We start from the raw sequence: 14,994 nt of genomic DNA on the forward strand, positions 1-14,994 counted from the left end.
AGGCACTTTGTGTATATATTAATATCTTTATCAATACACTTACACTTATATGCATAGATGTTTAAATCTGCATGTATATCTTTCTCTTGCAGACTAATGAGATCCAGAGAGTCACTCATCTGAACTACACAGGCTGGCCTGATCATGGAACCCCAACTCAACCAGAACAGCTCCTGACATTCATTTCCTACATGAGACACATCCACCAATCAGGGCCCATCATCACCCACTGCAGTGCAGGGATTGGCCGATCAGGGACGCTGATCTGCATAGATGTGGTTCTTGGCCTCATCAGCAAAGATGCAGATGTAAGTGTCATATATATGGTTTATTCTTTGAACAGTTAACTTGAATTTTATATTTGTAATGTTTTGTGCAAAGATGCAGATGGAAGTGTCATATATAAGATTATTCTTTGAACAGTTAAGTTGAATTTTATATTTGTAATGTACAAAACATTACAAATATAAAATTCAACTTAACTGTTCAAAGAATAAACTTATATATGACACTTACATCTAGGCATGGGCCCGTATGAGATTTTGACAGTATGATAACCTTAAGCAAAAATATCACGGTTTCACGGTATCACGGTATTGTCGTTACAGCTCTAAAATGTGTTATTTTTAAATGAATAAAAAAAAAACTGAACACAATTTGTGAGCATACAATTTATATATGTGTGTGTGACTTTTTCTTTTTATTATATATTTTTAGTTTTTATTAGGCATGGGCCGGTATGAGATTTTGACTGTATGATAACCTTAAGCAAAAATATCACGGTTTCACGGTATCACGGTATTGTCGTTACAGCTCTAATATGTGTTATTTTTAAATGACTGGGGGGAAAAAAACAAAAATTTTCCACTGAACACAATATATTTTATATACACAGAATACTATGAACAGTATAATTTGTTTATTTTTTCTTTGATTTGTTTCCTAAAAAGGAAATAAAGACTGACATCTTTAACCTAAATCTGTAATTACAGTTATTTAATTTTGGTTATATAATTCATATAACATATAATTTCATATCATTTAGTTATATAATTTCATATACATAATTTGATTTAATAATAACCCAATTTGAAGCAAAAACAGAATGTTCTGGCTAGCTTTGTGAAATTATACTACATGCCTGAACGGAAAAAAAACAGCAGGTGCTCTGAATGAGACGCAGATTCACTCTCTGACAGCAGGAGGCGCTTCTGGAACACCAGATATGGCGTTTCCTTGGTTACCACTGTAAACAAAGCAACACTAAACACTGCATGATATAATGAATGTTATACAACAGTTCTTTCTGGTTCTCAAATCTGATTTTATTTGAGAACCGTAAGATATTGTACTGGTATCGCTACAGGAACGCCCTTTCACAATTTTGTATCACTCCGCTTGTTCTAGCCGGGTCTATGTTTTTATTTAATTATTCACTGAGCTAATCGTAGAGTACGTTAGTTAATATAAGAAGAAACGTCTAGCTTCGGTGACGTATGTTTAACTGTCAACTTGAGCTTTGAATCCGTGGCGGAAGGAAGTAGTTCCGCACAAAAGAGGGTTTTATTAGGCACGCCGTTGTTTCTTGTTTAATTACACACGTTCCATCGAACTGTTGTAAAAACGCAATATCACTCGAGTACTCGAGCGATACCGGCTCTATATCAGCGGCTGTGATTGCCTCGTGCCTCTGGCCTAATCACAGCCATGCTGATATAGAGCTGGTATCGCGCTCGTACCCGAGTGATATTGCTCATGTATAAATAATAATTGAAGTTAAATGGCAAAAGTACATGAAATGGATGAAAATGCTTAAAGCACCTTTAAGCACAATAATCTAATGATAAACAAATTATATAACACATACATTATTAGCTAATGCGATTATGACTATTACATATAACTTCCATATGTTCTCCTCTTTTCCTCTCGTTAGTTTGACATATCAGATGTGGTGCGTACCATGAGACTCCAGAGGCAGGGCATGGTGCAGACAGAGGTAACCGCTTCATAATGAATGATGCCTTTAAATAAAGTTTAATTCTGCTGTCTTTTTGTGTGTAACGTTTGCTGTTTTTCCTCTCCAGGAACAATACATTTTCTGCTACCGGGTCATCTTGTATGTGCTCAGATGTCTGCAGGCGGAAGAGCAACTCTCGGGATAAAGCGTGGAGCCCACTGTCTTCCTGCTCTCCTGACAGGCTCGAGAGATCAGCTGAAATACCAGCGGCTCCAGTCATCACCGTGTTCAGAAGCAGTTTCTTTATATTCCTATCAGGGGCTTTGACCTCGTCAGAACACATTTGTCTTAAGATGTTTTGGACGTCAGTGACGTGTACAATCCTTGCAGAATTTTGTCTATTCTTATGGCTTACATTCTTGACCATTGGCTGCTACTTCTTTAAAACCATTTCTTTTATAATTTATCATTTTTTGTTAAAAAAACCCAGTTTTTATAGATTCCTTAAAGATTACGGATCAAATAAATAAGAAATGAATTCATATTTTTTTGTGGTACAAAATTCTTCTTGTGCATTTTAAATGAAATGATGCTGGAAATGTTGCCTTGACAGAATACGAGACAGTATTTGCTTTGTAAATCTTTTAGAAATCGGTGCCAGTGGTAATCGGCGAAATTTAAAGTGTTATATTAAGTGTGATATTTATCTCATGAAATCTGTTGATATGTTTTAAAGCTGTTACATACTGGACAATTTGCAATTTGTAAATAAAAGAATATCATGCCTTTATGGTTTTCCCTAATCATTGTGTTTTTGACATTTCTGTTAGTGTGAAAAAAAAATTAAGTGCCAGTTAATTGAGTTATTTGGATGCATTCGGGTTTCCTAGGTTTAACAGACATTGTCTATTAACTTCTCCCAGTTACAAAAAAAGTGTCTTTTTTTTTTTTTTTTTTTTTACATATTGGGACTATTAAGCATCAGCATGTATAGTTGTATCAATTGTTATGATTAGGGTACAGTTGATTGTATTTTCCCCTTCCATTTGTTTTCCTCAGAAACATATAATATACTAGTTATCTAAATCAGAGGCTGCAGAAACTCATAACTAATCCAACCAGCGGCAAAACAACAGACAACATGTGACCCTGGACCAATTTTGTGAAAATGAGAGCTATATATTATCTGAAAGCTGAATAAATAAGCTTTCCATTGATGTATGGTTTGTTAGGATATGATATTTGGCCGAGATACAACTATTTGAAAACATGGAATCTGAGGGTGCAAAAAAATCAAAATATTGAGAAAATCGCCTTTAAAGTTGTCCAAATGAAGTTTTTAGCAATGCATATTACTAATCAAAAATTAAGATATTTATGGTAGGAAATTTACAAAATATCTTCATGGAACATGATCTTTACTTAATATCCTAATGATGTTTGGCATAAAAGAAAAATCGATAATTTTGACCCATACAAAGTTTTTTTGGCTATTGCTACAAATATACCCCAGCGACTTAAGAATAAAAGTTACTCCTTCTTTCTTTGCGTGAACATTTGGGCGGTGTTATGCAAATCTTCCCACACAGTGACGTAGACATGTGGGGGCGTGTTAGAACGAGGCGTTTTAAGTAGGTGTGGCTGACTCTTAACTTTTATAAAGAATATCTCTTTGGATTTGAGACTTTAGTCTTTGCAACTTTACAGATCTTCTTTATGCACCAAGAGCTTGTAACACTCCAAAGAGAAAGGAAAATTTGAAATCGCATCAAATGACCCCTTTAAGATCCTAATGATTTTTTGGCATAAAAGAAAAATAGAATCATTTTGACCCATACAATGTATTTTTGGCTATTGCTACAAATACACCCGTGCGACTTGTGACTGGTTTTGTGGTCCAGTGTCACGTATATATTTTTCAGTTGGACTAATATAGTTTAACAAAAAAATGTTTTAACCTAACCCAAAAATATGCAGAATGTAAAATGGGGCTCCTGCGGTACCTCCAATGTCCACAGGGGGCCGCTGAAAACCGCTGATCTAAATGGTATAAACGAACCTTTTCGAATCTTTGAATCAAATGATTCACCAAATGATTCACTGTTTCGAAGCGCTCGAAACATCACACGCTGGTGACGCCTGCTGGTCAAAACGTAAATCCGCTGATTCAAATCAAATGATTCGCATAGGTTTCGAAGCCTCACCAAGTACTGCTTCGAACGCACACACACCACTAGTAGCGACGCTTCTGAAAACCGGAATGTCATTTCAGGCTTTCCGTAGTTTGCTGGCAACATGGCGACCTCCTTATGAGCCACGCTGGTGCTGGAATAATCAAGTTACTAAAAATCAACGTTATTTTTTGACGCTTAGTATAAGAAGATAATCAAAAATGTCGGGACGTCACAATAACAAATTACCGACGAACCTCCCACAGTTGCAAAATTTGATCAAGAGGGATCCGAAGTCTTACACGGAGGAGGTAAATAACTTGCTACTGAATTTGTCATCTACCCTGATCGCTATTAAATCAAAGACTTTGAATGACATTACGCTATGTTCATGTATTTATTAAACTCACCCTAACGTAATTAGAACTTTTTTTTTTTGCCAGTAAGTAATCCAATAGTGCTTGTTAATTCTACGGAATAAATGTCTTCGCTTTGCTCCATATGAATCTAAATTATCTTAATTTGTTGTTATTCAAAGTTTTTGCAACAGTATCGTCACTATCAGTCAAATGTGGAGATCTTTAAACATCAGCCTGACAAATCCAACAAAGACCTGGCAGAGCTGGTCATGTTTCTGGCTCAGGTATGAAGGTGCTTTCTCTTAAAATCCATGTACGTTATGTATTCGACGTCTTATGATTAAACTCTTGTTGTGTTACCGGCTAAATGTGATTTTTGTCTTCAGGTTGGACACTGTTACTTGGAGGAGCTGTCAGATTTCCCACAGCAGCTGACTGATCTGCTCTTAAACCATCATACGGTGCTGGAGCCAGATCTCAGAATGGTGTGAATAAGATTTGTTTAGATGACATATTCATGCTAATTTACATACAATAAACGTAGTCTAGACTCAAGAGAGTCTGTCTTTCAGGGTAGGAGTTGGTTTTAACTTTGAAAGATCTGTTTTCTAAATAAAAACTTTCTTTCAGACTTTTTGTAAAGCTCTCATTCTCTTGAGGAACAAAGATCTGATCAGTCCCACCAGTCTTCTGGGGCTCTTCTTTGAGCTGCTGCGCTGTCATGACAAACTTTTGCGGAAGGTCTGTGAATTCTGCAGTGCAATTCTGTTTTCAGAATATGACTTATTGCAAAGAATGCTGATGAGAAAATGTCCTCTCTCTCTCTCTCTCCTCAGACTTTATATACCCATATTGTGACCGATATCAAAAATATCAATGCCAAGCACAAAAACAACAAACTGAACACGGTAAGTCACTTGTACTTGGGCATGATATTCAGTTTCCATCAAGTCACATAATTGAAGGCCTGCAGCTTTTCATAATTTGCCCTTCAAATTGTGATTAATCACTTATTTCTCATTCAGATTTTGGGCTGAAATGTTCTTGACAAGTTGCACGACATTCACTTTTGTAGTTATGACATGAATACTCTTCTGTGCTCAGACCTTACAGAACTTCATGTACACCATGCTGAGGGATTCGAACCCCACTGCTGCCAAGATCTCTCTGGATGTGATGGTTGAGCTTTACAAAAGGAACATCTGGTGAGTCCTTGAACAGATACGTCTTTGTAATGCAATGTGATGCCATTTAGCATGATCTACAGTCATTACTGTTTTCCATTCCCACATCGACTGATCAGGAATGACAGCAAAACCGTGAACGTCATCACCACAGCGTGTTTCTGCAAAGTCACAAAGGTTGGATTTCTTGTCATTCCTTTGTAATGATTAAGTAGGAATCTCAGAATTGAAACATTAGTGTCTGCTTATATTAGTTAGTGACAATTTATTTATTAATTATACTTTTCGAGGGCTAATGAACTCAAATCTAATCTCCTCTCAGATCCTTGTCGCTGGATTGAAGTTCTTCCTGGGAAAAGATGAGGATGAAAAGAAAGACAGCGATTCAGAGTCTGAGGTACGATTAGTATTTCTTTTTTTAAGAAACTAATACTTTTATTCAGCAAGGACACATTAAATTGATCAGAAGTAAGAGTAAATGCATTTATAATCTTATAAAATGTTTCTGTTTCAAATAAATGCTATTCTTTTGAACTTTCTATTCATCAAAGCATCTTTATTTAAGTGATTTTTTTTCACCCCCTCTGCAGGATGATGGGCCAACAGCCAGAGATCTAATGATTCGATATTCCACTGGAAATAAATCTTCCAAAAACAAGAAGAAACTGGAGAAAGCCATGAAAGTTCTCAAGGTTGAATCGAGTGTTTTTCATAATCAGCAAATCAGTGTTTTGTTTGGTTAATTTCTGTTATTTTAGTGTAATTTATATACTATTTTAGTTTTACATGAAGTTAAACTAAATGAAAATGAAAAATGGCTGCTATACGAACTGGGTGATTTCATGTTATTTTTACATTTTATTTATATTAAAGTGCAGTCCCTTTGATGGTTTTTTTAAAATTCACTTTAATAACCATTGTTAATTCCACTGCTTAACGTGCAATTTTCAATGTCGTTTTCTCAGAAACATAAAAAGAAGAAAAAAGTGGAAGTTTTTAATTTCTCCGCCATCCACTTGATCCATGATCCACAAGGTAAGACTGCCATTTCACTGACTGAATACAAAAAAAAAATTGTGTAATAAGGCTGATGTAATGTAGAGGTTAAATATCTGGTAATTAAAAGGTTGCAGGTTCAGACCCACCAGGGTTGATCAATTAACCGTCGCTGTGAATCGCTTTCTGTAAAAGCATCTAGATTAGTAATTAATATCTGTGTTGTTCAGATTTTGCAGAGAAGCTCCTGAAGCAGCTGGAGAGTTCAAATGAACGTTTTGAGGTGAAGATCATGATGATGGAGCTCATCTCTAGACTTGTGGGAATTCATGAGGTAATTTATAAGTGAACATTTTAAAGGGGTCATATGATGCGATTTCAAGTTTTCCTTTCTCTTTGGAGTGTTACAAGCTGATTGTGCATAGATTAGATCCTTGAAGTTGCAAAGACTAAAATCTCAAAACCAAAGAGATATTCTTTATCAAAGTTAAGACTCTGCCAGCGCGCGCGCGTGCGTGTGTGTGTGTGTGAGAGAGAGACAGCGTCACATCGCAGTAGAGTCAGCTGTCTTAACCGCGGCTTGTGTACTGCATCATTACTGTGTCTGACACGCGACTCTGTTTCCCTTTCGGGCTTGAACTGATGGTAAACCTAATGACATTATTTACATTTATTTTGAAAGATGAAGCTCGCGATTATGGTAAGGGGCGTTACATTTCCGACGAGTGCTTGCGGTGTTCGGCCAATCACAATGCACTGGGTCAGCTGGCCAATCAGAGCAGACTGCGCTTGTCGGAAGGAGGGACTTTGTAGAAAACAAAGCGTTTGAGAGAGGCGGGGCATATAGGACCTACAATAATGTACAGTATTTGAAAAATAATGTGTTTTTTGAACATTAAAGCATGTCAACATATTCTGTTACACCAAATACACCAAATAATTCAACTTGCACATTTTAAAATGTATTATTTTCCCATTAGTTACTTTATCTAACCTGTTTTGTTTCTGTCTTCACAGCTTTTCCTCTTTCATTTCTATCCGTTTGTCCAGCGGTTCCTTCAGCCTCACCAGAGAGGTAAACACTGTTATCTTTATAGAGCACTTACTGTAATAATGCATAATTCACTTCAGTGTCTTTGAATGCCTCTTATCTAATACTCATGTCTTCAGAGGCTGTTCGTGATCTCTTCGTTATTTTTTCTTTTCTTTCAGAGGTCACTAAAATTCTGTTGTGTGCCGCCCAGGCATCACATCAGCTGGTCCCTCCTGAGGTAAGAACTGATTGTGAGGACTATAATCGTTATCATTAGTTAAATTTAAAGATAATTGCTTAAATAATTTTCATTACCTTATTTATTTATTTATTTGGAAAGAAATAATGCTTTTATTCTGCAAAGATGCATTAAATTTGTTCAAAAGTGATTTAATAAATGTATAATGTTACAAACGATTTCTATTTCTTTATTTTGAACTTTGCATTCATCAAAGAATCCATGCATAAAAAAATGCATAATGTTTTTTTCTCCCAAAAAATATTAGGTATTTGATAATTAATCAACATTGATAATAAGAAATGTTACTTGAGCAGCTAATCATCATATTAGAATGATTTCTGAAAGATCATGTGACACTGAATACTGGAGTAACGATGCTGAAAATTCAGCTTTACTGTCTCAGGAATAAATTCATTTTAAAATATATTAAATACAAAAAAACTATTGTTTTACATTGTAAGAATATTTTACAACATTTCTCTTTTTACTGTATTTTTCATCAAATAAATGCAACTTTGGTGAGCATAAGAGACTTCTTTCAAAAGCATTACTGACCCCAAAATTGTAATTTCCAAATTAAGTTTAAATAATAACAAATTCATTACTGTTCCATTTACAGATCATTGAGCCAGTCATCACGACCATCGCCAATAACTTTGTTACGGACAGAAATTCAGGAGAGGCCATGACAGTTGGGTAGGCGCTGTGTAAATCAAATACAAAGAAACATGAAATTATTAAATACAAAATACTGTAATTTACTCATGATAACTCTCTCTTGTTCATCCTCATATCACAGAATCAACGCCATAAGAGAACTGGTCACCCGCTGTCCTCTCTCAATGTCCGAAGATCTGCTTCAAGATCTTGCACAGTACAAATCTCACAAAGATAAAAGTATGCCATTATCATTATTCATCATAGTCTGTTCATTAGGTGCAACATAGTTTGAATAAAATGATAATAACAGCATATACCGTTTTTCTTGAATTTTCCAGATGTTGGGATGTCTGCAAAAGGTCTTATCCAGCTCTTCAGAGCTCTCAATCCACAGATGCTACACAGAAAAGACAGGGTGAGAAACCTAAAATATTCAGTTATATAGAAATATTAAATAGACTAAATAATCTAATTTTGTGTCTTAAGTATTTACTTGAAGTACACTCTAAGACTTTAAGGTAATATTTCAATAAGTTAACAACACATTCACATGTTCACTGTCCTCTGATGTCTGTTCAAGGTCATAAGAAACGTCTTTCAAAAGCATTAAAAAAATCTTTTTGCATTTATTGTGTTATCAGGGGAAGCCCACAGAATCCTCCAAGGAGGCCAAAATCCAGAACTATGGAGAATTGGAGGCCAAAGACTACATCCCTGGAGCTGAGGTGCTGGAAGTAGAGGAGAAAGTAGATGAAGGGGAAGAGGAAGGTACATCAAAAGCTGTATTAGCTTAGAGTATTACGTGATTTTTCCAATGTAATGCCAGTCAGAAACCTCTCTGATTAATCTCCTCTTCCTCACAGATGGCTGGGAGAGCGCCAGCATGAGTGAGGATGATGAAGATGGCGAGTGGGTGAACGTCCAGCACTCCTCTGATGAAGATCAAACAGAAGTGGTGAGGATCTTATCGCTTGATTTAATGCTTGATTTGATTGTAATGATGGGGAACGATGCATGTACGAACCTATGCTGTTTCTGTATGTCAGGCTGAGAAATTCCAGAGTATTCCAGAGGACGAGCGCAAAGCTAAAGCTGCGGCGGTCAGCACCAGTCGACTCCTCACGCAGGACGACTTCAAAAAGATCCGCGTCGCTCAGATGGCCAAAGAGGTCAGCGCTGCACCCGGAAAGGGACAGAAGAGGAAGAACGTGGAGAGTGATGAAGAGGAGGAGAGGTAGGATGTGTTTTAGGCATGGTGTTTCCTTACTGCAATTATTTTAGAATCTTTCTCAGGAATTTGGGGTTATGTGTTTAAACAAGTAAGTGGTCCTATACTTATATATATTATAATATATATATATATTTTTTATTATTTTTTTTCAGAGGTGAGTTACTTAGTCTAAGAGACATTGAACGTCTCCACAAGAAACCCAAATCTGACAAAGAAACACGACTGGCAACAGCCATGGTGAGTGTAAAAAAGCGTATTATGTAAATATAAAATAACTGATACCTGAAACTGAGGATTCTTTTTTTGCTCTCAGGCTGGGCGGACAGATAGGAAAGAGTTTGTTAGAAAGAGGAGTAAGCTAAACCCGTTCGCCAGCACCAGTAACAAGGAGAAGAAACGGAAAAAGAACTTCATGATGATGAAACACAGTCAGAATGTGAGGAGCAAAGGAAAACGCTCCTTCAGAGATAAACAGGTGAACCCTGCTGCTGTTTTCACATCTTTAATACCTTAAGATGTAATAAATCTCAGCACACTTAATTTACCATTACACTTCAGTTTGTGTTGCATTTGGGTATTTGCAGTGTTTCTTCTTAATAGTAATTTCCTCTCTCTTTTTCTTAGATTGCATTAAGAGATGCACTCTTGAAGAAGAGAAAAAACAAGTAAATATTACCTTTGATGGACTGGAGCTGATTTGATGGTTCATGTCATGATATGATCTCTGTGGACCATTCTGTGTACAGGAAGACAACATACAGACTTCTTGGCTGTGTGGATATTCATGTTGCCTGTTAATAAACATTTGAAACTTTGTTGCATTCCTTTTTGTATTTTACCTACATGTAGCCCTTTGGACAAACTGCACCCTTAAAACCCAGCAACACAACTGTAGCTGTATAACTTTACAACAGCAACACTGCTTTAACAAAAAAGCAAAACAGCAAGACTTATTTGACATCAAAACAAAAATTAAAAAAAATGCTAATAGCTCTCGCTGTACTTTGATGTCACACACAGAATGTCTGCAGTGCTGTTACAACAGTTCTTCTGTGGCTTTATAGGTAATATTTTCACGTACACAATTTAGCAAAATCAGACAATATTGTGTCTAATATATACCACAATATTAACTTCTTATTATTGAATTGTTGTAAATAAATATCACATTTGGAACTGGTCAGTGCTCAAAAAATTTTGGGAAATCACTTCATGTAGCCCCAAGAGTGATTACTGATAAACTGTGAAAAAAAAGACAATTTTTAGAGAAGAAAAAATTCACCCACTGACTTTCAAAGCTGCTAACGACTTTCTACTTCGAGGACCTTGATAGAAATGTAGTGGAGTGAAAAGTACAATATTTGTCTTTCAAATGTAGTGAAGTTAAAGTCATAAGTTTCCAGAAAGAATAATACTCAAGTAAAGTACAGATACTCAAAAAGTGTACTTAAGTACAATACTCAAGTAAATGTATTTAGTTACTGTCCGCCTGTGTGAATGGCTACACATAGATGTGTGCACACAGTCAGAACTGTGTGAGATCACTACCATCCTGCTTTTGTGGGGGTGGGTAGGGGTGTTAAATATTTATTTATTTATATTCTAAGTTGCTTCAGAAGTATTGCAAGTATTACAAACAACAATAATAAAACAGTGCATTGACATTAAAAGGGAAATTTACTTTTGGTACTTAAGTACTTTTAAAAGCAAGTACTTCTGTACTTTTACTTAAGTAAAAATCTGTCTTTACAACTTTTACTTGTATAATGGAGTAATATTTGACCAGCAGTATCGTTGAGTTGAGTACTTTGTCCACCTCTGGGAAGCGCACAGGTGGAGCAGAGAAACAAAACTACTGTTCAGGGTTTCAAGTGCAGGTCAGTTTCATCTGTAAATATGCTATTGTAGTTTTGTCTTTGTTTACTTAGTTAAGCAGCAGCAGCCCATTGCTTATCAGTCATAACTCAAAATACTGTTATCCGCGCTGGAGCCGTGCCGGCACACAACCCACACAAGGAAGATAATTCCACACACAGCTGCAATTGCAGGTTTTCAAACAGAGATGGCGACAAAGAGGCAAAACTTATAATTTATTTATTTATTTCTCAAGTCTCAAGTCTACTTTATTCATAAAGCCCTTTCCACTACATAGTAGAGCAAAGGACTGTACAGCAGCACAATAATACAAAGATACTAAAACAAAAATTAACAATAACAGAAAAATAAAAATAACCTTGAATAAAAATTAAGACAATTTACATCTTCCAAAAATCAACAATTAAAAACCATAGAAAACAAATATGTTTTCAAGCGAGATTTAACGTCAGTTTAGGGTGCAGATCTGGGGACTCATTTATAAAATGTTGCACAGAAACCATCCTAAAATTGATCTTAAGATCATCTCTCAAATATGCATACGTGTGATTCATAAAATGAACGTACGTACAGAAAACGGACTTACGTCTCTCTTTCAGATGTGAAATCTATGAATCGCAAATGATCTTGAACTTGCGCGCAAATGAATGGTTTCAGCTCTCTGCCTTGTAAACGACTCCTAATTAATCTCATTAACATGTAAAAGATCACCAGTCTTCATCCAAATTCTTTCATTTAGAACAGCGAGCTGCAAGAACATCTTACATTTTCAAAAACCTGCAGTACTCGAACAAGTAAAAGTGCGTACGTCTGTTCAGACCCTGATGTGACGCTAAGCACTTTTCCACGTCAAGGACAGTTTTTGCGCTGACATGGATTTAAGCGTACGCACACTCTAAGATCAAATCTGAGTGTATGCACGCTTTATAAATGAGGCCCCTGATGTCAGGTGGTAGGGTATTCCACAGTCTTGGGCCAGCGACCGAAAATGCCCGATCCCCTTTAGTTTTCAGGCGAGATTTCAGAACTGAGAGCAGTAAACAGTTAAGTGTTCTTTGAGGTTTACCGGAGTTCATATGAATCAGGTCCGTAATATATTCTGGGGCCATATGATGGACAGCTTTAAAAACGTACAGCAACACCTTATACTGAATCCGATTTTTAACCGGAAGCCAATGCAGCTTTTGGAAACCAATGGAAACCAGAGTAATAAGCTCCCTTTTCTTTGTGTGAGTAAGGAGCTGCATTCTGGACCAACTGCAATTTTGAAATAAGAGATTGACTTACTCCCAAATAAAGTGCATTACAATAGTCCAAACGGGAGGAGATAAATGCATGAATCACTATCTCAAGATCAGCAACAGAAAAAAAAGATTTCATTTTTGCAATAGTCCTCACCTGAAAGAAGCAACTTTTCACCACACATTTAATCTGATGATCAAACGTTAGAGCTGAGTCAAAAATTACACCCAGATTACTTATTTGGGATGGCGCATTTGTTGTCCATGGACCTAAAACATCTTTTATATATCACTATCAACCTTATTTGGCCCAAAAATGATAACTTCAGATTTAGTCGCATTTAGCTGGAGGCGATTTTGCTCTAACCAGCACTTCACCTCCTCAAGACATAATAACAAAGATGAGTGAGAAGTTGGTCCTCCAGATCAAATAGATCTAAATATTTATTTATTTATTTATTTACAATGTCGCAAGATGCCATAAACCAAAGCAACATTCTTTTTCACAGAGATAAATTTTATGGCTACAGTGACCTCGGAATAAGAATGAAAGAGACTAATATTAGCGTAGATGCCATTCTTTTTATGATGTAACAAGTACACTGGGTGTTATGGAAGGGTTCCCGGGTCTTGGTGGACCTAATTAATGCAGCCTAACAATCTTAAAACAGATTTGAATATTAGAAATGTGATAGTGTATTATGTGTATGCCAGGTTAAAGAGATGGGTCTTTAATATAGATTTAAACTGACAGAGTGTGTCTGTCTCCCAAACAACGCTAAGTAAATTGTTCCAGAGTTTGGGCCCTAATAGGAAAATGATATGCCACCCGCAGTTGATTTTGATATTCTAGGTATTATCAAATGCCCAGAGTTTTGAGAACGCAGCGGACGTGAAGGACTATAAAATGTGATATGAGCTCGCTCAAGTACTGAGGAGCTAAAGCATTCAGGGCTTTATAAGTAATTGGTACGATTTAAAATCTATACGATGTTTAATAGGGAGCCAGTGCAGTGTTGACAGAACCGGGCTAATATGGTCATACTTCCTGGTTCTAGTAAGAACTCTAGCTGCTGCATTTTGGACCAGCTGGAGTTTGTTTATTAAGCGCGCAGAGCAACCACCCAATAAAGCATTACAATAATCTAACCTTGAGGTAATGAACGCATGAATTAACATTTCTGCATTTGACATTGAGAGAATACGTCGTAATTTAGATATATTTTTGAGATGGAAAAATGCAGTTTTACAAATGCTAGAAACGTGGCTTTCTAACGAAAGATTGCTATCAAATAGCACACCTAGGTTCCTAACTGATGACGAAGAATTGACAGAGCAACCATCAAGTCTTAAAGAGTGTTCTAGGTTATTATATGCAGAGTTTTTAGGTCCTATAATTAACACCTCTGTTTTTTCAGAATTTAGCAGTAAGAAATTACTCATCATCCAGTTTTTTATATCGACTATGAATTCCGCTAGTTTTTCAAATTGGTATGTTTCGCCGGGCTGCGAAGAAATATAGAGCTGAGTATCATCAGCATAACAGTGAAAGCTAACACCGTGTTTCCTGATGATATCCTTCCTATAACGGACATTAATATAAGACAATACTGCAAAAACAGTTTACTGTGAAGCTGTTATATTCCTGTTATATATTTATTGTCCAACATGCCTAATTTTTCTGTCATTAACTTAGATGCCATTCTTCTAGTGATGTAGCAAGTACATCGGGTGTTATGGGAAGTGTTCCCGGTTCCGGTTGACCTAATTAATGCAGCCTAACAATCCTTTAACGGATTTGAATATTAGAAATGTGTTAGTGTGTTATGTGTAAGCCAGGTTAAAGAGATGGGACTTTAATCTAGGTTTAAACTGCAAGAGTGTGTCTGCCTCCCGAACAATGTTAGGTAGGTTATTCCAGAGTTTGGGCGCTAAATAGGAAAAGGATCTGCCGCCCGCAGTTGATTTTGATATTCTAGGTATTATCAAATTGCCAGAGTTTTGAGAACGCAGCGGATGTGGAGGACTATAGTGCAATAAGAG

The 14,994-nt window shown here is 36.4% G+C and overlaps 2 protein-coding genes across 5 annotated transcripts in view; both read left to right on the forward strand.

Annotated features, from left to right (window-relative positions):
• LOC107749010 (tyrosine-protein phosphatase non-receptor type 13-like) overlaps nucleotides 1-2,756 on the forward strand; it is a 106,675-nt gene extending 103,919 nt beyond the window's left edge. For all 3 annotated transcript variants that reach the window (XM_016564055.1, XM_016564057.1, XM_016564056.1), the window contains 3 exons: nucleotides 93-308; nucleotides 1,937-1,999; nucleotides 2,088-2,756. In XM_016564055.1, the coding sequence (XP_016419541.1) occupies nucleotides 93-308; nucleotides 1,937-1,999; nucleotides 2,088-2,165 (357 nt within the window). In that variant the 3' untranslated portion in view covers nucleotides 2,166-2,756. The remainder of the gene's footprint in view (nucleotides 1-92; nucleotides 309-1,936; nucleotides 2,000-2,087) is intronic.
• A 1,428-nt stretch (nucleotides 2,757-4,184) lies between these two features.
• Nucleotides 4,185-10,650, forward strand: LOC107749011 (protein SDA1 homolog). Of its 2 annotated transcripts, none has more exons than XM_016564058.1 (22): nucleotides 4,185-4,442; nucleotides 4,670-4,774; nucleotides 4,877-4,975; nucleotides 5,121-5,231; nucleotides 5,327-5,398; nucleotides 5,595-5,695; nucleotides 5,794-5,851; nucleotides 5,997-6,071; nucleotides 6,265-6,366; nucleotides 6,640-6,709; nucleotides 6,901-7,004; nucleotides 7,688-7,745; nucleotides 7,883-7,941; nucleotides 8,564-8,640; nucleotides 8,744-8,841; nucleotides 8,943-9,019; nucleotides 9,246-9,372; nucleotides 9,468-9,559; nucleotides 9,651-9,838; nucleotides 9,988-10,072; nucleotides 10,149-10,310; nucleotides 10,460-10,650. In XM_016564058.1, exons 1-22 carry the CDS (start codon nucleotides 4,353-4,355, stop codon nucleotides 10,502-10,504), a joined length of 2,055 nt encoding a protein of 684 aa, XP_016419544.1. In that variant the 5' UTR covers nucleotides 4,185-4,352; the 3' UTR covers nucleotides 10,505-10,650. The 2 variants fall into 2 exon arrangements, with proteins under 2 accessions (XP_016419544.1, XP_016419545.1); XM_016564059.1 differs by having other exon boundaries at nucleotides 9,651-9,833; nucleotides 9,986-10,072.
• The last annotated feature ends 4,344 nt before the right edge of the window (nucleotides 10,651-14,994 follow it).

Source organism: Sinocyclocheilus rhinocerous, unplaced genomic scaffold (assembly GCF_001515625.1).
Source record: "Sinocyclocheilus rhinocerous isolate Xijiao unplaced genomic scaffold, SAMN03320098_v1.1 scaffold260, whole genome shotgun sequence".
In the NCBI taxonomy this organism is placed as follows: Eukaryota; Metazoa; Chordata; class Actinopteri; order Cypriniformes; family Cyprinidae; genus Sinocyclocheilus; species Sinocyclocheilus rhinocerous.